Genomic DNA, 22,088 nt, shown 5'->3' on the forward strand with positions numbered 1-22,088 from the left:
GATCTGATCTCCTGGTCTCTGTCTTCCAGGTCTTTGCTCATCTTGCTTGCAGCAATCATCTGTTTTTCTTGCTGCTTCTCTAGCTCCTTTATTTGTTCTTGCTGGGATTCTGTCTTCTCTTTTTTCTCTTTAATGTCCTTAATAATCTGATCTAGAGTTGTTTTATGCATTTCTTCCTGGTTTTCCAGTATTCTCATCTGTTCCTGGTATAACTTCATTTCTCCCTCTCTCTTTGATAGGATGGCATTTGTTTGAGTAAGATTCTCCTTCAAAGCTTTTACATCTGCTGCCTCTTTCTGTAGCATCTGGATTTTCTCCCACTGAGTTTGCACTTCTTCATTTTTTATTTTTAAGATAGACAATGCAGTTTGAAGTTCTTGTTCAAGGGAGTGATTCATTTCTGCTGCTGTATTTGCTCGTGTTTCAGAGGCTGTGACTGATTCCTGAAGAAGTTTTATCTCCCACGTTAGTTTTTCTTCAACTGCTTGCAGTCTGTCCCGTTCATGCTGCAATACAGCAAGAAAAAGATTCAATAATTCCATTTATATATATTTGGTTTTCATACTAGATTTGAATTCCCACTTTGGTGGCAGTCAAGGGCTGCAGTTTGAGCAGTAGAAAGTTCTACCTATTCAGTTAGTTTCCTTGTTTGATTTATATTTTCCATTTTCACTCAAAAAATATTGAGAACTGTACTGTATTTAGCAAATTCTGTCTGTAACTGTGTTTTTTGTTTGTTTGTTTTTGAGTCACTGTAAATGGAGAAGTACGAAAACATTGGTCATATAAGAACAGCTGCACTGGCTCAAATGTCTAGGCTACTATGCTGTATTTAATGGTGACTGTAAGTGAATACCCAGGGAAAAAAGCCTAAGATTAGGATAGGTTTAGATGATACTTCCCCCACAAACTCCAACACTGTTTCAGCTTGCGAGAAACGTAACAGATTCCTCCTGACCCTACATAGACCCACTGTATTGACAACACCCTTTGGCAAGAAGTTCAACAGATCTCCTCTGCTCTAAGAAAAAATTATTTCATGTCATTTGCAGTGTGGTTCTCACTAGCTGCAACATATGGCTTCTGTTCTGTGGAAAAAAATGTGACTGCCCCCTCTTTCCTTGCCTCTCAGGGTATTGTAGAGCTTTCCTGTGTTACCCTTCAGGCTGAATCTTTTCCAGATTATTCAGGTAGTCCCATCTTCCTTGATGCCCTTCCAAGAACCTCTTCTAGCTCTAATATGTCCTTTTTGGGAGGAGGTGCCAGAACTGCACCCAGGATTTAAAGTCCAGATTAAGCATAAATTAGTGGCATGATGATGTTCTGTTAGGAAGAGAAGAGAGAACAACTCCAACATTTTTAGTTATTTTTTCTCCTGCCCAGGGGAACCTCTACTGTGTAGCATTTTCATGGTACTGGAACCCCACTGTCTTTACTTGAAGGAGTAATGATCAGATCACAGCTTGTCATTTTGTGTTTGAAATCAAGATTGGTTTCAAAGAATGAAACCTTTCAATCATTTTTCAACCCTCGCAGACACATACATATTTATCTGATTCAGCTGTTTTGTTTCTCAAATTTCTCTATTTTTCCCCACAGTCAGCACTCAGCTGTGCAATGATGAATAGTTTTATTATTAACAGACTTTCTCTTCTCACACCTTTTTACAGGTCTAGATATTTATGAACCTAAATATGTATTTGGACACTATCAAATAATTGCCCAACCTATGTAAATAACTTTGAACAATGTAAATAAGTTTGAAAGTTACTTTGACTAAAGTTTCAAGTGCAAAAACATTCAGAACTGTGAAAAATAAACACCCTGAATTACAAGTAAGTTTTATGTGATTCCAGCGTTTTTTCCTCCTTCAGAAGAAGAATGCTATTGGAAAAGTTAAAAAATAATCACTGGTGAAAATATTTTTTTGCCTTCATAGTGGTTTGTGTTCTCTCTATGGATTTTGTGATGTTAGTTCTCTGCCCCTTCTGGACTGTATTCTCTCATTCAAAGTATTGACTCTGCTAATTCAGCTACAGGGACGGGCAGGAAAGAAAAAGTCTGGGAAACGGGATAATGTATGGAGGGGAAAGTAAAACATGAGAGACTTATTCAGCGCTTGCGTAATTTGTATCTTCTCAGATCTGGACTAAACCTGTACAGCATCAACCAAAACGAACTCTCTACTGAAAAAGACCAAAAAAAATATGCAAGAAATTGCCCTTTATGGCATCTGCTAGCCTTACCAGCACATCCTTTCTTTGCTTCTCAGTGCTCTCAAGTTTCATTTCCAAAGATGCCACCTCTTGATGTAGAGTCATAGCCTCCTTTTTTAGAGCAGCAGCCTCTGCCTGCAAGGCAGCTTGTAGAGAGTTCTTCTTGTCTTCTGCCATCTGCCTCTCTGCAGCGGTAAAGGTCAAGGAGAAGGTAAAAAGCAAAGCAAAACCACACTGATTTGTATCCCTGGCAGAAAACAACATTTTCCTATCTGTCTGTGTTTTACAGTAGATGAGAGATTTAGCATCCTAAAGAAAAAAGGTTGGGGGTGGGCGGGGGTGGGAACAAGAAGCAAAAGTAAAGACTGCCTATGACACAGTTAATTGACCAGGAAGACATAAGAGGCTTTAGAAAATAGAACAGATACCAACATTGTGCTTTAAGATACACTTTAAGGTATTTGTCCAAAAGGATACTAGGGAAGTACATTGTGCATTGACAGAGAAAAAAGAAAAGAAATATTCCGTGATACTAGGATAACAGCAGAGCAAGAACAATTGAGTATCATACACCTGAAGCACACAGGATTAGACAGGAACTAAAACAAGCTAAAAGATAGAACTATAGAAATAGTTCCTGTCTAGCAGTTTAGTCTAAACAGGAAAAGAACAGACCAGTGGGACAAACCGAATCTACCCAATGGCAAAATTTAAAGTACGTAAGCTGTTATAATGTATGATAAGAAAACCAAACACTACAAATCTTCCAGAAATAGGGATGATCTAAGGCTGGAAAACTCTGCTGTAAACAGTCTGAAAAATTATCAGCGATTCCATCTCATAGAAGTTATACAAAGAAAGAAATACTGAATAGTTAAAGGTATTACATGAGCAGGTGGCAGTATGCAAAGGAGACAACGAGCACGAGCAATGCCCACACTTCCTGTTCCTGTAGTCTGAGACAAGGAAAACAAGACAAGGAGATGGAAAAGCAATTCTGATTTGGAAAGTGGGAAAATAACAGCAGAGAGAGGAGCAGAAATGCCTGTCCAGCTCTTATACAGAGAGAACAGTAGCCCTGGAGGGCTCTGTGAAGGCCTGGAGATTAGAGGAAGAGGTAATCAGTAGTATATGAAAAGCAGTTTGTACATAAATCCAAAGTGAACATGTTACCAAAGGCATAAGTAAGAAGTAGCTAGGGGAACAAGAAACTGTGTTTGCTACATATTTGAGCTCACACACTAGGATGCAAAAGCGTAAGATAACAGAAAACTAGGAAAAACAGCAGAAGAAATGATGCATTGGCAATTATAATACACTATAGCTCAACACTGAACTGATGCTCTGTGAAATGGCAATGTAAGAGGAAAAGGAAGTCTGCAAAGATAAGGTTTTTAGCAGGTTGGGATTTTTAAACAGTGTATGGAGAAGGATGCTGTAAGGTATCAAGTCATACCTACTTTGTAGTGACATATTACCTGAAAGGGTTCACCTCTGAACACATATCACCAGTCATAGCACTATATGCAGTGCCAGCCACTGGATCTTTTGTTATGAAAAGCTTTCACCGGTAGTTCTATGGGCAAATCTCATACTTGATTGCTTTTTCCCTCCTCCCATCTCCTTGCACTGCACTTTTCCTGGGTGACACCAGATATCCCTGCTCATGAGACAGGATTGGCTCAGTGGGTTGGAAATCAAAGCTGTACCTTCCTGGCATCGGGTCAACTGCTTCTGTAGTTCTTGATTGCAGGCACTGAAGTGGTCCCTGTCAGCTTGCCTCTTGCTCAGCTCCAGCTCAAGGTCCTGTATTTTCTTCCTGGCATCATTCTGGAGGAGGCAAGAAGAGCAATATGAGTTCATATAGCCACTGCTGGCAGAAGAGAAGGAGGTACAAAAGCTAAAGGCAGAAGTAACCAAGGTGGGAGGGGGCAGTTGGACATTAATGGTAAATGTAATCATGATCATCCATTTCCCCCATGGCAGCAAGCAAACCTGGCCTACAATTTACACCAGTTCTGGCACTGGCACTCTGCTTCTCAGCTCAGTTCAGCAGGACAGGATTTCTGCATGCACTACAGAGACACATTACCAGATCTTGCTGAGTCTGCCTCAGGTCCTGACGCAGGTCTTCTATGGCTGCTGCCACTCTGTCCACTGTGAGCTCTACGGGGACTTCCCTGGCCTGAGAAACAGTTAGGCCCCAAACACGATCCTGTTCTGAAGAAAAAAGCCACTGTGTTTCAAGCTTTAATTTGGGGTTCCCACAAACAAGGCCTCTTTAGGAGAAGGTGGCAGCACCTTTGTTGCCTTAGAGTTCATGTTACAGCAAGACATGTCATAGGCTAACGTTATTTTGCTGCCCACTAATGTAAATGCTGCTCCATGGAAGAACACACATACACTTGACACATGACTATGGGCCTGTATTTCATTCTGGTGCTGGTTATTTCTCCACATACAAACAGGAACTTGTCTCTGTGCAGAGACCTCAGGCTTTCATGACTTCCCAAGGCTTGAGTCAGTCTGACATGAAAGGATGAATCTATAAGGACTGCAAAGAAACACCCTTCCCTTTATCTGCTCTCCTACATGCACTCCAGTCTCCTCAACCTTCCCACACTTGCCTGAACTCCAAGTGACTAGGCTTCTGCTTGTATCAGTGCTATCACACAGCATGTGGTGGAGAACCAATTGCAGTTTGTCCAGTTGTGACTGGGCTTCACAACGGGCGCTGTTAGCCTGCTGGCACTCTGTAGCCAATGCCTTTGCTCTGTTCTCTGTGCTACAAAGCCTCAGATGAAGTTCAGCCATCTCAGCCTCCAGCATGCGCAAAGAGTCTCTCAAGCACAGTTCACCGGCTCGGGACTCCTCCAGATCCTGTAATAGCTGTTTCTCCCGAGCTGCCAGGCCAGCCTCCTTCTCCAGCACCACTTCCTGCAGTGATTGTACCTACGACACAGATGCACAGAGCCTCAGGGACAGTGCTGCTACTGAGGCAGCAGAGCAGGAAGTAGGGGAAAAATAAAGAGTTACTTTAAGCAACAACCACATTGGAAACAAAAGGAAAAACAAACAAGCAAGCAAACAAACAAAAAAAAACACAAGGATTCAGACAATAAGCTAGAAACTTATTCTGGTGTCTGGAGGTTAACGAGCCAAAAGGAAGCTTCCCCATCCAGAAGGCAACAGCCCATCACGCTTTCCAACCTCAGAACAGAAGCAGCATGTGTTTGAGTAGGTGGCTGGCAGGGTAAGGTGGCAGATCAAGCACCCCTGCATGGAGGTCAGGCTGCCAGAGATGCCTGGGAGTAGAAGCAAATAGAAGTCTTTCAGCATCCTTTATTGTGCATCCCCGAAACACCAGATGAACTGGCTGAGATGGAAGTGCCTTCCACAGACTGCAATAACTACTTCTGTCCCACCAGATTGCTGGTTTCTATCTCTATATAGAGATAGAAACACCACCTAGGGACATTCCAACATAGATACTGAGAAATTCCAAAGGAGTCTTTTGCTCTTCCTCATAGATTTAATGGCTTGAGCCATGAGAGAACAGGGGACAACACAGGGAGAACATAGCAGATTCAGCCTTCACTTCAATGTGCAAATTCTCTGCACAGAACACAGGAGCATGTGTTGTTGGAAGGGGAAAAAAGGTGGGGCTTACAAGCTGAAAGTGGTATTCAATTTCCCTGGAGAAGAGAATGTTATTGGATCGGGCACCTGGTTGTTGAGCTCTTGTATTTCTCTTCCATGGTCTGAATGGAGCTGCTGGGCCTGTTGAATAGCAGAAAGTAGTTTAGACACCTCATTCTGCTGGGCAAGGTTGTTTTCTTCCAGGGTCTTGAGGCTCAGTTCCTTCTGTTCCAGAGACAGAGACAGCCTGAAAGAGAGAGAGAGAATGTGATTCATTACTACATTGTATAACATTTAAAAACCTCTTAGGACTTCCACCACCAAGGGGAAAATTACTGTCTCTGCTGAGGTTTATCTAAATAACTAGGATGCTTGTTCAGTTCTAAGCCAGGCTGGCAATCACACCCAAGCATGTGACCACTATGCTCATTTCCACAGCGGAAATCTGAATTATTGGCTAAATTTCATATATATTTTTTTGAAATGTGAATAAGAATATAGACAACGTAATATGGGTGCACAAATAATGAAACACTTAAACCAGAGATGTTAAAAGCCATAGTGATACCCACAGGTACAATCCCCTGTTCTACCATTCTGCAGTACAGGTGGTACCAAGGGGCAGTTTTACCCACCACTGGTTCTTCTCAACTTCAATAATGCCACAGAAGTCTAAGAGCTCCAGGGAAGAGGAAAACATGCAAATTGTGAATGGGTTTATGGATAACGCATCTTTATAAGTGTCTAGTATTCACAATATACCTTTTTATCTTTTTTATCTTCTTGTTTGTATGCACACCTCTATGCTGGGTGGCTCCATGCAGTGGAGCTCATGTTAATGCTCATAGGTGTGCAACAAAGGCTGGAGACCAAGAAACAAACAATTAGAGAACTGTCTTACCACAGATTGCCCTCTATCTCACCTCTGTGAAAGCTACAGCCTAAGAAACTTATCCCTCATGGTAGCCATAATGTGCACCCACACAGAGTATTTCTGAGATGTACAGACTGGGAGAAGAACTCAATGAGAGCAGCCCTGCAGAAAAGGACTTGGGGGTTCTGGTGGACAAAAAGCTTGACATGCAGCTGGGCTGCATCAACAGAGGAGTGTCCAGAGGTCGAGGGAGGTGATTGTGCCCCTCTAATCTGCCCTTGTGAGGCCCCACTTTGGAGTACTGCATCCAGCCCAAGTGCCCCCAGCACAAGAAGGATGTTGATCTGTTAGAATGGGTCCAGAGGAGGCCATGAAAAAGATCAAGGGGCAGGAGCCCCTCTCCTATGAAAAAAGGCTGACAGAGCTGGGGCTGTTCAGCCTCAAGAAGAGAAGGCTCCAGAGGGACCTCATTGTAGCTTTTCAGTACTTATAGGGAACATAAGAAAGATGGAAAGCAACTCTTTGTTCAATCAAATAATGACAGGACAAGGGGGAATGGTTTTAAACTAAAAGAAGGAAGATTTTGATTAGAAGTTAGGGGGAAATTCTTCACTCAGAGGGTGGTGAGGTACTGGAACAGGTTGCCCAGAGAGGCTGTGGATGCCCCATCCCTGCAGGTGTTCAAGAACATGTTAGATGAGGCCCTGGGCAACCTGATATAGTGGGTGGCAAGTCATTCTATGATTCTATGTACTAAGGAGTTACATCAAAAAGGATCCAAACGCAGTTAGCAACTCACTGGGCAGCATTCAAATATAAATTACTGAAACAAACGTATTTCAGTGGTAAAAAGGTAAATAGCAAAAGGAACAAATCCTACTAAACCATAAGAAAGGCAAGTTTGATATCTAGTATCTTTCATATTGCCTCTTTTAGGGATAAATAGGGATTGGGAATAAGATGCAGGAAGGGTGATCCTGCTAGACAATCCAGAAACCACTTCTGGTAGGATCTTCAGGTATATCCTTACAACAGTAACATCCCAAAAAAACTAGCATAGGAAGAGACTGGCCATGGGTGTCTTAATTTCCCCAGTCTTTCTAGCTGAGCCAATAGTTACTAAAAGCTGATTTCACATACAGGTAACAATGCAACAAGCAAGACATGAATGAATCAAAGGCTTGAAAGACTGGAACACCAAGGGTAATATTTCTGAATGCAAGACTCGAGTGGGGAGGGTCCTGAGGTCCTTCCACCAAGAAGACACTCAGATCATTGGTCCAGCAAACAACTTGGTGGAAGCTAAGACTAGTACCGTGGTGCAAATAGTGATACCATATAGCTTGCAAAGCCAAAATAAAGTATTGAAATGAAGACATTTGAGAAAAAGATGAAAAAAAGGACTTATGAGAGTCAAACAGAGGTTTTTTTAATAAAGAGAAAATTTGTTTCCCAAGCTTGTACATGCTGGTAGGTACAGCAACTGAAACCAAGGTGATATCTGGGGAGTTTCGTAAGACTTGCCAGCACCCATATTAAGTTCAGCTAGGGAAATGAAAGCAGATACCAGAAGTGGTAATGGAGATTTGGAGGAAATACTCAGATCCATATATAAGATGTAGAATCCCTCTTAGCAGGAAAAGAGTACTCTGCCTTTTACTTATCTTCTTCAGTGAAGAGTTCTGTTGAAGATTGGCAGGATTTCACCAGATGAAGTAGCCTCCTTTCTCTTCTTTGTTGCACTCCTTGGACAATAACACTGGTAACTGTTAAGGCTAGAAGGGACCCTGCTTGAGCATCTCCAGATGCCTGTTAGGATATTTTGAGGAATGGGGTAACACATGGCAATGAAAAACACGCTCGTTTCTTGGGAACCTCCAAGTTTCATGACTGCTTCTTCCAATCAGAAGTATAAGGATGGAAGACTAGTGCAGATCTTAAATGGTTAAAGTGTAGTGAACCCAAGGTGGAGCTGGTGGATCTATTTAGCCCATTATACTGCTTGTCCTGCCTCCTTTGTTGCGTTTTAGGCTTAAACGCCCAAAAGTTTAATTTACAGTATTTACATGCTGACATAATAAAAGAACACCTCCTTTTAAGGAAAAGACTAGTTCAAAAGCCACTGGCTTCAGAGAAAAAGTGTAACTGAAAGAAAAAAAGAGCCATTTTCATATGCAAAAGTCTAAAAGAGGGAATTAATTAAATAGAACAGAGAATCTTGCAGGCTTTCAATTACCTGGCTCTTTCACTCTCTAGGACCTTCAGTGAAGCCTCAAATTCTGCGTTGTGACGCTCCACTTCTTCCCATCGACTCCTTTCCCCCTCCAAGGACTGCAGACGCACTTGCAGCTCTTTGTTCTGATGTTCTACCTCTTCCCACTGGCTCCTCTTTTCATCCAAAATCCTCTGGAGGTGCACAACCTCCAGTACCTTCTGCCTTGATAATTCCCGTGCCTCATTCAAATCCTGCTGAGCTTTGTGGCCAATTGCTTGCTGGGACTCTTGGGAAGCTGCTAGCTGAGATGTCAACTCTTCCACCTGAAGTAACACATAACAGCACTCAAAAACTACAGCTTGTCACTGTCAGCCGTATCACGTACTATGAAGAAAGGGGAAGAACGGATTTAAATTTCATCTTATCACGCAGTACCAAATTCACAATGGACACAACTGACTCGTATAAAAATCTAGAGGTATGTCATGTTTGTCTGATAAAAACCTTAAAAATCAAGGCTAGCAGTAACAGACCAGCAAAACTCCATTCTGATGATTACTGGCAAACAGGCAAAAGGAGTAGCCCATCTGTCCAGGGCAGCAGCTGAGATTCAGGTGACTGGTACGTCTCCTTTAGACCAGCTGAGATGGAGACCACAGTATGATGGCAGTCAGAGGAATTACTCCAACAGCCTGTTCTGCAACAGAAAAGCAAGAAGTGGAGACATGACTTGTTTGATGACTAAAATATCTTTTGCTGTTTAAGTCACCTGTTTTTGTAGATCATCCCTCTGTTGAAGAAGAACATTCAATTCCTCTTTGATGGTTTTGATTTCTTCCTTATGCATATTCTCCACTGTCTTGATCTTACAATGAGTTTCTCGTAGCTCTGCTTGCAGCTTTTCTGTTATGTTCTGTAAAGACAAATGTTGGCAAGTTACTGGGATCTGCCATCAGCTCCATGTTTTTCCTCTTTCTGTCTCGTTCACATTCATTCAGCCACTTTCTCCTTTTCTACCCACCACTCCTTCTATTGCAAACCTTCCTTCCTTTTGCTGGCTTCTGGAGCTTACCATGCTCTGTGCTTTCAGTGTCTACAGTAGTTCTTGCCTCTTCAGTCCCAGGACCTGTGTTTCATTTTCTTCTTAGCATCCTTCACTGTTTACTTGGCTCTATTACCAACTGCTTGTATTTTCTACCTGCCCTACTAGTGACACTTACCTGCCCATACACTTGCTGCTCTTTCACCTCTTGCCTGAGTTGCTCAAGCTGTTGGCAGGCTTCTGTTAACTCTCCCTGAGTTTGGAGTAGTGTCTCTAATAAAGCTTTTTTCTCACTTTCTTTTTCTAGCAGGACCTGTACAGAAAGAGAAAGGAAAAGACAGGTTTAATTTTCACAGAAAAAATGCACATGGACTTCAAAGACTTGGAAGGAAGGCTGATAGGTTCACACATTCTTAAAGAAACATGCTGCTGGTTTCCTAGGTCACTAGATGGCACAGATTCCTAAGTGAGTTTGGCAGTATAAACATCTGCAGTCCATCTGTGACTGAGCCTTCAGTAAACTCTTAATCGTCTAATAGGAATGTGTGTAACCTTTTTCTAGTGGTGGTGAGGGTATTCTTCGCCTTCTGTTGTGTCCTGTTCGTCTTTTAATACAGACTCTTGCATCCACTTTGCAGTAGAGAACACACAAGTCTGCCAGAAGGCTGAAGCTAGCAGCTCCTTCAGAAAACTCATGTATTCTCAGTGGGGCTTGGTGAAAATTACTTCAGTTTTAAGGATACGCTGCCACCTCTTACAGCTGATTCTGTCATTCCAGTACCTGCAGACATAACTATGGGTACAGCCATGCCTTGTCAATCTGCATAAGAAGGAATTTGGGTAGAACACAAGGAGGACTCTCAGCACACAATAGGGTTGCTTTGGCACAGGAGTCTGGTCACAAAACAGTTACCCAGCAAGTGACTTTGATCACAACTACTCAGAAACATTTCTTTGCCACTGCCAAAGAGTCCTGCATGCCTTTCACTTCACCAAATTCAAAGTAGAAAACACTTCAAATACTTCAGGAAAAAAGGGACACTCAAGGCATGCTCTCACAGTCCAATATCCATCTAACTCCCATAACTCTATTTTTTCTGTACACGTTGCTTCCTTCAGCTTACCACTGTGAGATATGATTATGGTGTTTTTGCTATCTTCATGTCTGCAATGGACTTCCTGTCTTTCTTAAACTTACACTCTGGTAGTCTCTTGCATTATAGGCATTGTGCTTCATGGCACAAAAGTCTTATTTTTGCTAAGGCAACTCCTGTTTACAGAAGGGCATCCAACAGACATCTCTACCCAGATGTGCAGTGTCAAGAGAAAAATTACCAATAAGGAGACCAGAAGAGTAAAAACACAAATTCTGCTTTCACACTCTTTACCTCTTGCTTAGCATTTTCAACTCTAGTTCGTTCCTCTTCTTGTTGAGCTTGCATGGTAGCAACTTTCTGCTTCATATCAAACAGCTTCTTCTCATGCTCACCTTCTGTCTCTGCTTTCTCCTTTTTCCAGTGCTCCAGCATCTCCTGCAGCTCTAAATGGTGCTCTTCCCGCTCATTTGCCTGATGAGTGAAGGAAAAGATTTCAAGATGAAGTCTCAGGTAACCTCATGAGAAACATGTAAATCTTCATCCCTCCCACAAGCCTCTGCCTGAAGAGCAAACAGCAGTCACCTTGTAGCCTATCAAGGAACTTAAAAGGCAGGTCAGCAGGTGGAATAAAAGAAGATAACACCTTCACGTCTCTGATGGCTGCCTAACACCTCTGATGGTTTCCTAGCACCTTTGTTCTTAGCATCTCTCTCTGTTCTCATCTCCATTTTCAGAACTCAATTCCATTTTATTCAATAAAAAGATGCAGACGGACTGCAGGGTGAGAAAAAGGCCAGTATCCTGATGCTCTAGTGACAAGACAGACCATGGACTGAAGTACCAGGATCAAGGAGCTTGTCCCATGTGCTTTAAACCCAAGGGTAATACCTCTGTCAAGCATTAAGGAAGGAACATAAGAAAGAAAGGAACATAGTTTCTGTGATTGCATTTGGCAGGAACATTAGTATTATACTTCATGATAGAAGTCTGGTCAAGATCCTACCCCTTTGCTGCAAGGCTTTGGGTTAAGTTCACCCAACCTTCTGCTGAATTTGTCTTATGGCCACACAGAATCAGTGACTGCATTTACTGTCCTGACATAGTCATGTGGGCCTTCACATATGAGACTTCAAGTATGAGCCAGTGGCTCTGCTGTCTGACGTAGCGGTGTGTGACCTATGACAGATGATTACTGCCATTTCTCAGGCTCGGGCTATAATTCTGCTAAAGCCATCCCACAAAGATTGCTTGAAACCATATTGTTTCCTACCAGGTCTTGTAGGAGTTTGTTTATTTCCAATTCGTGATCAGTTTGATGAAGTTTGAGAGCATTGTTATACTGCTGTTCTGTCTGCAGTAGCTGTTCTGCCATCTTTTCCTGTTCCTGCTTCATCAAAGATCTCTCTGCTTCCAGCTCACATTGAAGACACTTCACTTCCGCTGCAAACATGACAAATGGCAAGAAATTCAGTACCTACAGAAACGATGGTTCTGTTTTGCTAACCTTAATCTATTTTAATTTCAGAGCAAAAGGGCTCTGGCTGCATCTTCTTCATTCCTCAGCACTGCACTGCAACCAGGTGAGAGTATCACCAGAGACAAAATACATGAGGCTCTCACCTTGCACCACTTCCTTAGCCTGGATGACTGTATGCAGTTGGATCTCAAGCTGACTCCTGGTGATCTCCAGCTGAGATATGCGCTGCTGAGCCTCAAACAGGCTGGATTCCAGGGTCTCCTTTGCTGACCTACATGTTGTAAATATAGAAAGAATGAACTTCTTACTCCTAACATGCTCAGGGAGTTATTCCAGTAAGAAGTGGTTCATAATCCCCACACCTGAGATGGGTTGTGTGGAAATTTATGAACATAAAACATATGTTCACAAAGGCAGGCCTCTCCAAGGGAATGCCCAGGTTTTAATTATGACCTAGCATAACACAGGAAGTACAGTCTAATTTGATCTCAAAAGCCAAATCTTAAATTGCTGTCATCTGATCTATGACACACAGGTAGCTGTGCCCACAGAGTCTGCACCAGCAAGCAAACATCCATCCATCAGGGCTCACAGCCCTGATATCATCAGCACTTCTGAATGACACACAGGATTTTGGAACCTGGAGCTGAAGTTACTTCCCTGCACTGAGTCCTGTGTGCCAGTGTCTTACAACATACAGCATTGCTTCATTAGTACAGGGACACAATTAGGATAACATCTTTAAAGATACAGCAGTAAAACCCACAACAGCAACATTTCCCTGCTGTATTGTACAATGGAGGACATATCTTCAAGCAAGAGGAACAAACACATATATTTGACTGTGCCAATCTCTGGCAGTCCAAAGTAAATGTGCTACACTTAAAGGATAAATAGAAATCAGCCTTGGAAACAGAACAGAGAAGTCCAAAACTGTGACAGCAAAAGGCTCGAGACCATCATCTGGCAAAAGCAGTTGATTCTTCTTGGTAATGCTTTTATCTATTAACAAAGGTTCTTTATAACTAATTTATCTTCTTTTTACTGATGCTGTCACTGAAAAATAAAAAGAGACGAATGCTTAATAAAGACTCTCTGTAAGTAGCTACTGCCAGTCTGTTTTCATGACAATATATGGAACAGATATAAACAAGCAGTAAGTATCCTCCACTTCACCTACGCTGATAAAACGTGGAAAATCACATCAGTGTTACAGACATTAGAAGAAAGCGAAGAGCTGTTTATAGACAGTTCAAGTTCAAAATTTATCATATTCTACCTTGCAGCTCTGGCTACACATTCCTCTGGAAGTTTAGCCAGCAATAAAAGTTATGAACAAGCAGTACAGCCAAACTGACAAGATATTATTCAGCTGGATCAAATAAGAGAAGCTGGAACTCAGAAGAAGCAGCAGCTCTCAAGAAACAGACTGAGCTGAAACAGGGTTTATCAGCCTTGCCAACAACATACTCTGGAGTGGTCAAGCATAAGTCATGATGCATGACAGACAATCTCCAAAATAACATTTATACAGCTTTGCAAGTTCAGGGGTCTTCTAAAAGCCACCTAGAACAGAGGACAAACTTTGTGAAAAGCAGAACTTGTCACATTTGATCTTAGTAACCTGATACAGCACAAGGACAGTATCTTGTTCTTTCTCTGCATAACACCTCTGTGATACCTGTCTCTAGAGGCCACGTGCTAATGTGTACAGGACTCTCAGATCAGTGATAAGCAATTCGCAAAGACTGGCAAGGATTCAAAAGAAGCTTCCACGCTGCAGGCAGAACCAAACCCAGGTCCTGTACCACAGTTAACATGAGTTAGTTTAGAAACAGAAAGTCCTCAAGATCTTCAGCAGAAGCCTCTAGCTTCACCCTATATGACAGTGTCCTACTCAGAATGCCTGTATATAGTACCCTCGAATCTTAAAAGATCTCTGTGCAAATATACAGAACAAGAAAACAGAAACAAAGAGAAGCCTCTTAAACATGTAGATGCAAGCAGGGCGCATGGTGCTGTTACTTCTCAATGCAGAGCCAAGGTACCTGATACTAAGGATTCAGATTGGCTTGCTTTAGACTTCACAGTCACGTGCAAGGTAGCACAAACATGAGCCCAAGGCTTTATTAGATTTAGCTCTCAGAAAAATAACATTCAAACCATGATATACGGGTTGTTTTTTTTTCCCCTCAAGATTCTTCAGTTTTCTGTCTATGGAAGGTCAAGCTGTCTGAAAAGCATACAGTTTGCAATAAATCCTTGTGTAATGATTACCACCTTTATAATTACAGACATTAAATAATGTCCTGTCTAGGGCCTCCTCCCTGCCTTTACCTGGCCTCTGCCAGCTGCTCTGAAAGGCCTTGTCTGTCCCGTTCCATGGCTGCCAGTCGCACTTCAAGGGCAGCCTTCTCATGCACCAGGAATTCCTTCTCTTTGGACACCTTGGCCAGTGCATCCTCTTGGCGAGAGGACTCTTGGCGCAACTGCTCCAAACCACTGCTAGCTGACTCTTGCTGGAGGTAAACCTGAAAGCAGGACAAAATACAGTTCTAGTCATTTCTCTGAAGATTTGCTCAGAGCCAACCAGTGTCACTTCTGAATCAGTTAGAGCTCCTGTACTGTGGGATGAAAGCCTAAGAGCAGCTGCTGTATACAGCACTAATACTTTGGGCTTCCGAAAGGCACTGGGACTTGGAAGTGATGTGTAGGGCCATACTGGCTTGGCTGGGACCAGACAGCTACTTGAGGACAAATGTACATACCCCAGGCTATGTGTTTTCATGCAAAAAACCTGCATTTTCCAGAACCGCTACCTTGCAAACTAAAATTCTCTCAGAATCTGTATCAGTGCTGGATATTTTCAGGTACATTTGAGCAAAAGCAACTTTCCTCACTGAAGAGAGTTAAAATAAATATGGTTTCTCCTTCAAAAAAAAATAAATAATAATTGTAAAGCTGTAGAATGCAGTGAGGTGATGTTTGATAGGGAAACAGCCCTTATGGTGAGCATTGTCATTTAGTGAAAGTCTGGCTGACATGGCCAAAAAAATGGTAGACTCTATATAGTAATTCATGTCAGTAATAATGTTTAATCATCTTACACAAATAAGTTGTCTAATATACCTTGCTGATAATCAATCTTGAAGATTAACCATGATTTTTAAGCTTTTATCTTCAATATAACACCTCTGCTTTGTACTTGACAAACAACTTACCCTATAGCCAAAGACTAAAACAGAACAAACCATGAGAAACAAGCTATTTTCCTCTCAGTTATCCCCAAATACCAAAGATTGTACATTACAAATCTGTCATTTAAATGATGAAAAACTCTCCTCCAGTGATACAATTCTCACAAGCTTTTTCTCTAATATATTGAAATCAGTTAGTCCAGAGAAAAGAATCTTGCCTGTTCACCTATTTCTTAAATTCTTCCTGAAAGCCTAAAGAGGCTCTAACAATTCAAACCTACAATTTATGTCTTGTCTTAAAATGTAGTTTGCACAATAACAGCAAGATGTCATTCCCCTTCGTAGCAGTATAAGGCAGTAGATATTGACTTGCACCTCTGTACTGCTTCCTAGGTTTGAACATGAGAATGGAGTTCTGAAAGTCGTGGTCTTCACAACAAAAAGCATAAATGGAAACATACAGCCTGTTTTTTACCTCAGAAAAAGATGAAGAGCTACAATGTATGCTTCTTTTGCCACAGATAACAGTGGTAGCCTCATTCAGGTGCACAAGCAACAAAAGTAATTTCTATGAAGTTTATCAAAAGCAAGGAAAAAGGAGAAAACAGTTTAAAATATGCTGTAGAAGCAAAGGACAGATCAACCCCTCAGAACTACAATCTCCGCAGGCCACCAAACCATTTCTAAAAGGAAGTAAACAGAGCTTTCTGACCTCCAGTACTACCAAGCGTCTTGTCGACAAAAGCACTGAAATATCAGACACAGCTTCCCTGAGACAAGCAGCCAAATGCCTACCCAGAAGAACCAGGTTTTTTGTCTTACCTGGTTGAGTTTTTCCTGGGTTTCTTCTTTCTCCTCTGACAGTAATCTCAGTTGCACCTGCAGACCCTCCTGTTGCTCCTCTGCTTTCTTCAGCAGCTGCTCCAGGTGGGATTTCTCTGCGCAAAGCTCTTCATTTGTTCTTTTATAAGAGCTCATCTTCTCCTGTACAGAGATCTTTGCTCTCTCCATCTCATCCACTTTACCTGACAGAACTTCGGTCTCTTGCTCCAGCTACAGTCATGGAAGCAGAGAGGAAACAAAAGTAAGATTTACTCTGCATAAAGTCTGGACAGAAAAGTAACACTTCTGGATATTCAGTCATCCTGTCTGAAGGCAAAGTCTGAAAAGAAACAGCAGCTGGAGACAATCACCTGGCAGAATCCTTGGAAACTCTGCTCACCTGCAACACAAGCTTGTTCAATTGCACTTTATCCAATGCAAGAGCTTCATTAATACTGCTCATCTTTGCTGTGGCAACATGTAGATCAGCTATTTCAGAACTCTGCTTATTCTGAGCCTCTGTCAACTCTGCTACTGACTGCTCCGCCTGAAGAGACAAATGAACAACATGAAAACAAAACAGGAATAATCCCTGACTTAAAGCAGCAACTCCAGATCCGCTTTGCATCTCTGACAAGCCTCATGTACTCCCAGTTAAACCTTTCCAATAAGTATGTGGGGACTCAATCCACCACAGAATCTGTATGGATCACAGCATTGTCCAAGAAGGATAACACCATTTTTCCCTGACTTCTACTGCCAGAAACAGCATCTGTGGGGGTCTTGCTATCAGAACCCCCTCTCCCACAAGTGCTACCTAGGAAAAAATGGCCATACCTTTTCCAGTGCCATTGTAAGCTCATGTTTCTCTTGCTGCAGCAGATCCCTCTGAAGGTGTGATTCCTCCAGCATCTCTCTTGTGACTACCAACTCACTCTGTAATAATGATTGTTTTGCTTCGAGTGCAGCTAAGTCCTTCAGTCTTGAGAAGGGGAAAGATAAACATGTTTTTAGTGACAAAAACATTATAATTTCCAAAACAAAAACTACATACTACACCCCAGATACAGCAGTTTGAGGGATTTCCACCAACTTTCTATTTACACTTGAAGAATGATGGGATTTTCTGACTAGAGCTGTGCCACTCTTTGTCATTGATGTAGGTGAAATGTTCATCTCCTTTTTGATGCAATGGATAGAAGACAGCAAAGTTCTTCTTTGGGTAAGATAATTTTTTGGGGTTTACATAAAATTTCCCCAAACTGTTCTCACCTTCAGCAATGAAAGAGCTTGCAATCTATTTGGGGAGGGGATGTATATGAATTTTCAAACCAATGATCATAGGATTATAGAGTGATTCAGGCTGGAAGGGACCCCAGGAGGTTTCCAGCCCAATCTTCAGCTCAAAGCAGGATCAGCCATGGGATCAGTCCAGGTTGCTCAAGGCTCTATCCAGCTGGATTTTTCAAATTCCCAGGGGTGGAACCTTCTCAACGTCTCTGGGCAACCTGTTCTACTGTGTGATTATCATGGTTTTTATTTATTTATTTTTTCATTTAAATCCAGTCTGAATATCTGTTTCAGTTTATGCCTGTCATCAACTACTCCAGTCAGGTTTGGAAAGATTTTTTTAAAGGGTCAGAAAGGCCAAGGAGGCAGCTATGCTGTATGTCAGTAGGTACCCAGACCTGCCCATGTACTCCCTCAATTTTCTACACTACAGATGATAAACACAAGAAATTCATTCCTTTGTTGTGGACAAAGATCTCCTAAACTCTAGCAAATGCTCAGCCCTGCCCAGAGAAAGCTTTAACACTCACAGGAGGTCCTGGTCATGACATACTCTCTCCATTGCTTGTTGCTGCTCCAGCTTTTCCCCTTGGGCTGAATCTTCCTTCAGCTGCAGTTCAGTGTTACTTCGACGCAGATGAGAGGCTTCTTGCTCACTTTCATCTAGCTGTTGCTGTAACTCTCTCCTGGCTTTCTCTAGTTTTGCACAGTCACTGCAGAAACAAGTTAAAAGAATGAGGAGACCTGCACAACCATTGATCCCATTTTCACAATTCTAGGATGGAGTTGTGAGGAGCAAGATAAGGAAGGACTCTTCTCCTCACAAGATAACCACAGAGTGGAGGAGAACTTAAGGTAGGCTTTGGCTTGCATTCAGTGAGAAGCAGTGGCTAGGGAGGCACCCAAAGAACAGAATTTAGAGAAGTGGTATGTTGAGAAGGATGCATCTTGTATTACGACATTGCTCTACATTTCCAAAGACAGCCTTAGAATAGCAGTAGAGCATGGAAAGCACTGAGAGGAGGATGCTAAAGTGCTGAAGAGACGCATATGAACAGTAGGGAAGGAGAGTTCTTTGACCATAACATCTTAGAACTCCCAAAGCTGGAAGTAGATTGTCTATAAAACACAGGAGAAGGATGAAACACTCACCTTTTGAGTGATTCTACCAGGGACTGAAGGTGGTGCTGTTGGCTGCTTGACATCTTACTTTCCTCTTCCAGTTGCTCAAGCCTTTGCTGCAGCTTTTTACATTTTTCTTCCTGCTGTCTGTGCTGGTGCTGCAGGGAATTTATAGAGTCCTGCCTAGCAGAAAGCTCTTCTTTTAAGGCCTGTAAGGAATGGGGAGGAAAATAGCACAAACAAGCAATAATAAGTAGAGAAGAAGGCTTCAGATACAGTAACTTCAGGACAAGCAAGCAGAGAGACAGCTCACCTGAAGGCAACAGCTGTGATGAGGGGGAGGAGATCAGGAGAGAAAAGCAATGGAACACAGAGCTGGTGAGACTGGCAAGGCAACATAGTAGCAAGAGTAGGGTGGCTAGAAGGAAACAGGGTAAATAAAAAGGTCTGAAGCCAGGTGAGGCATGAGCAGCTGAGACTGTGGCCAGTGGTGACGACAACCAGAAATTCCCACCTGTGTTGCTCTTTGCCTCCTTGCCAGTGCTTCCTGAACCAATACAAAGGCATGGTCTGCATCAAGGGAGCTCAGAAAAGAAAGGACGTTGCTAGACTCTGGACGCTGGGAATTGTCAGTGCAGACAAGGCTCACTGTGCTCTCACTGTCATCTAACACCACCTGAAAGCCCACATCAAACCGTCACTTTTTGCTCAAACTATTTTACCTATTTCTACTTCTTCCCCCACTTGACCCTAGAGTTGTTAAAGACTCAATTCAATCATTTTTTCAATGAGAAAAGAAGTATCATCCCAGCCACAAGTCCTCCAGGGATTTCTGAACACAGCTACTATAAACAAGAAGAGAAGAAATAAATGTGAAGTGCTTGGAAGCTGCTTGAATGCCTGGTTTCTTAAAGCTCTTGGGAATGATTTTGGTCTCCTTCGGCTTCTCAGAACCACATATACAAGCACCAGATCAACGCTGGAAATAGCAATGAAAAGAACCATTAACATTGCCCAGGGATGAAGACAGCTGATGAATACTGGAAAACAGTAATGAAATAGCTAATGTTTACAATTACTCTGAGCAGCAGCAAAAAAGGAAAAAATGACTAAAATAAGTAGAAAGAACTGACTTTGTGAGAGGCTGTCTAAAAGATCTGATGATTAAACCTCCTGTACAGGGTGAAGTTTTGGACTAAGTTAAAGTTACCCCTCACCAGCTGGAACAGTTAAGATTCTGTGATGATAATGGTCAGTGAAGAGAGAGTGAAGGAGCAAGGCTGGCAAGCACATTGATTGAGTCAGTGACCTTTTATAAAAGTCTGAAGAACAGCACAGTCATTGCTCTAAGAGGGTTTGGGAAGCCTCCAAGCAACACTGGAGTACAAATGTCAAGTAGCCAACTCAGAAAGCACGGTTCAAGAGAAACTTTAGCATGACAGTGAAGGCATAGGTACTGAAATTCCTAGGGACTCAGGTGAAGAGTCACAGGAGAGCCAACTCTGACATTTAATGTCAGATTTTATATCAGAAAAGTGGCACAAAAATGAAACAGCCAGTAGCAGTGAACACACAGTATACAACATGTGAGTCTATTCACTGTGCTTTTTTCTTCATTAAGTACTTTTAAATCAAATTTGCAAGGATGCGGACCCAACTTGGTACTCACCTCAGTTATATCTTTGATTAACTTTTGAAGGGCCAGATTCTCTTCTTTGGCATTTTTAGTCAATGAAGCTTCATATTCTACTTCTAATCGACTTGCTTCCTGAGAATAGAATAAGGAAAGAGTGGACAAGAGAAGCTCCCCTCTGGAGCATTCCCATCTTCAGCAGTATTATCATGCTTCTAAGCCTCAGCCCTAGTGATTCCAGTATATTACTTTCCATAATCTACTGTTGTGGTTTAACCCGGCTGGCAGCTAAACACCACACAGCCGTTCGCTCACCCTCCCCCCTCCCTCTCTGGGATGGGGGAGAGAAACGGGAAAGTGAAGCCTGTGAGTTGAGATAAAGACAGTTTATTAAGATAGAAAAAAATAATAATAATATATACAAACAAGTGACGCACAATGCAATTGCTCACCACCCGCTGACCGATGCCCAGCCCAACCCCGAGCAGCTGGCCCCCCACCCCGGCTAGCCACCCCTATATATTGTTCAGCATGACCCCAGGTGGAATACCCCTTTGGCCAGTTTGGGTCAGCTGTCCTGGGTCTATCCCCTCCCAGCTCTTGCTGCACCCCCAGCCTGCCTGCTGGCAGGACAGAGCGAGGAGCTGAAAAGTCCTTGGCTTGGTGTAAGCACGGCTCTGCAGCAATTAAAACATCGGCATGTTATCAGCACTCTTCTCATCCTAATCCAAAACATAGCACCCTTCCAACTACTAGGAGGAAAAATAACTGTCCTAACTGAAACCAGGACATCTATTCAATTTCTTCTTTGCTAAAACTAAGAAGAGAAAGATCAGCAACTCTATAAACAGGTAAGCTGTCAATTCCAAGTAACTTTTATCACTAGAGACTTAAAGTCAGGGGCAAAATTACACTGGTAAAACCTCCCTAAGGAAGACACCCAAGATGTCTGTAGCTCCCCTGCCATTGCCTGCACCTGGACTGACTCCACATGTGCCAAACATGTTCCTGAAGTTTCTGCACAGTTAGCATCTTTACTACTCTTTCTCTTGAGGATGCCACACCTCTTTGTGCTAAGGCTGGAAAACAAATGACTCAGACCAAGCAGACACTGGGCTATTCCCCAGATAAAAGTAAAACATACTAGAATCTCCACAGTGTCGTTAAGTGTTTTCATGGTCTTCTCCTTCTCCTCATTCTGCTTCTGAGACTGTATAAGCAAGGCTGAGAGCTCCATCACCCTGAGAAGAGAAGGTCCACGTGCCATTCCAAAAGCACACCATCAGCTGTTAAAGAGATAAGCAGCTCCCAAAAGCACAGCAGAAAAAGTTCAGCCCAGAAAATATGGCAAAGACAGATTTAATCTCTACGTGTTAATGTACTGTATGTTGCAGGAAGGCACTACTCGGCCCAAAGGACTCTGCACTCAATCTTCAAAGGAAATGTCAGTACAGAGGTGCTGCA

General features: G+C 42.4%; 1 protein-coding gene across 1 annotated transcript in view; it reads right to left on the minus strand.

Annotated features, from left to right (window-relative positions):
- CEP250 (centrosomal protein 250) overlaps nucleotides 1–22,088 on the minus strand; it is a 34,413-nt gene that overhangs the window by 6,155 nt on the left and 6,170 nt on the right. The window contains 21 exon segments of the mRNA XM_035343944.1: nucleotides 1–506; nucleotides 2,247–2,401; nucleotides 3,926–4,046; nucleotides 4,309–4,436; nucleotides 4,844–5,168; nucleotides 5,943–6,102; nucleotides 8,966–9,267; nucleotides 9,714–9,857; nucleotides 10,165–10,299; nucleotides 11,375–11,554; nucleotides 12,354–12,523; nucleotides 12,704–12,831; nucleotides 14,898–15,091; nucleotides 16,580–16,810; nucleotides 16,980–17,126; nucleotides 17,417–17,561; nucleotides 18,400–18,582; nucleotides 19,022–19,200; nucleotides 19,506–19,667; nucleotides 20,661–20,759; nucleotides 21,769–21,865. The exon segment at nucleotides 1–506 is cut by the window's left edge and continues 4 nt beyond it. Coding sequence (XP_035199835.1) covers nucleotides 1–506; nucleotides 2,247–2,401; nucleotides 3,926–4,046; nucleotides 4,309–4,436; nucleotides 4,844–5,168; nucleotides 5,943–6,102; nucleotides 8,966–9,267; nucleotides 9,714–9,857; nucleotides 10,165–10,299; nucleotides 11,375–11,554; nucleotides 12,354–12,523; nucleotides 12,704–12,831; nucleotides 14,898–15,091; nucleotides 16,580–16,810; nucleotides 16,980–17,126; nucleotides 17,417–17,561; nucleotides 18,400–18,582; nucleotides 19,022–19,200; nucleotides 19,506–19,667; nucleotides 20,661–20,759; nucleotides 21,769–21,865 — 3,891 coding nt within the window.

The sequence above is a fragment of the Oxyura jamaicensis genome, chromosome 20, assembly GCF_011077185.1.
Source record: "Oxyura jamaicensis isolate SHBP4307 breed ruddy duck chromosome 20, BPBGC_Ojam_1.0, whole genome shotgun sequence".
Classification (NCBI taxonomy): Eukaryota; Metazoa; Chordata; class Aves; order Anseriformes; family Anatidae; genus Oxyura; species Oxyura jamaicensis.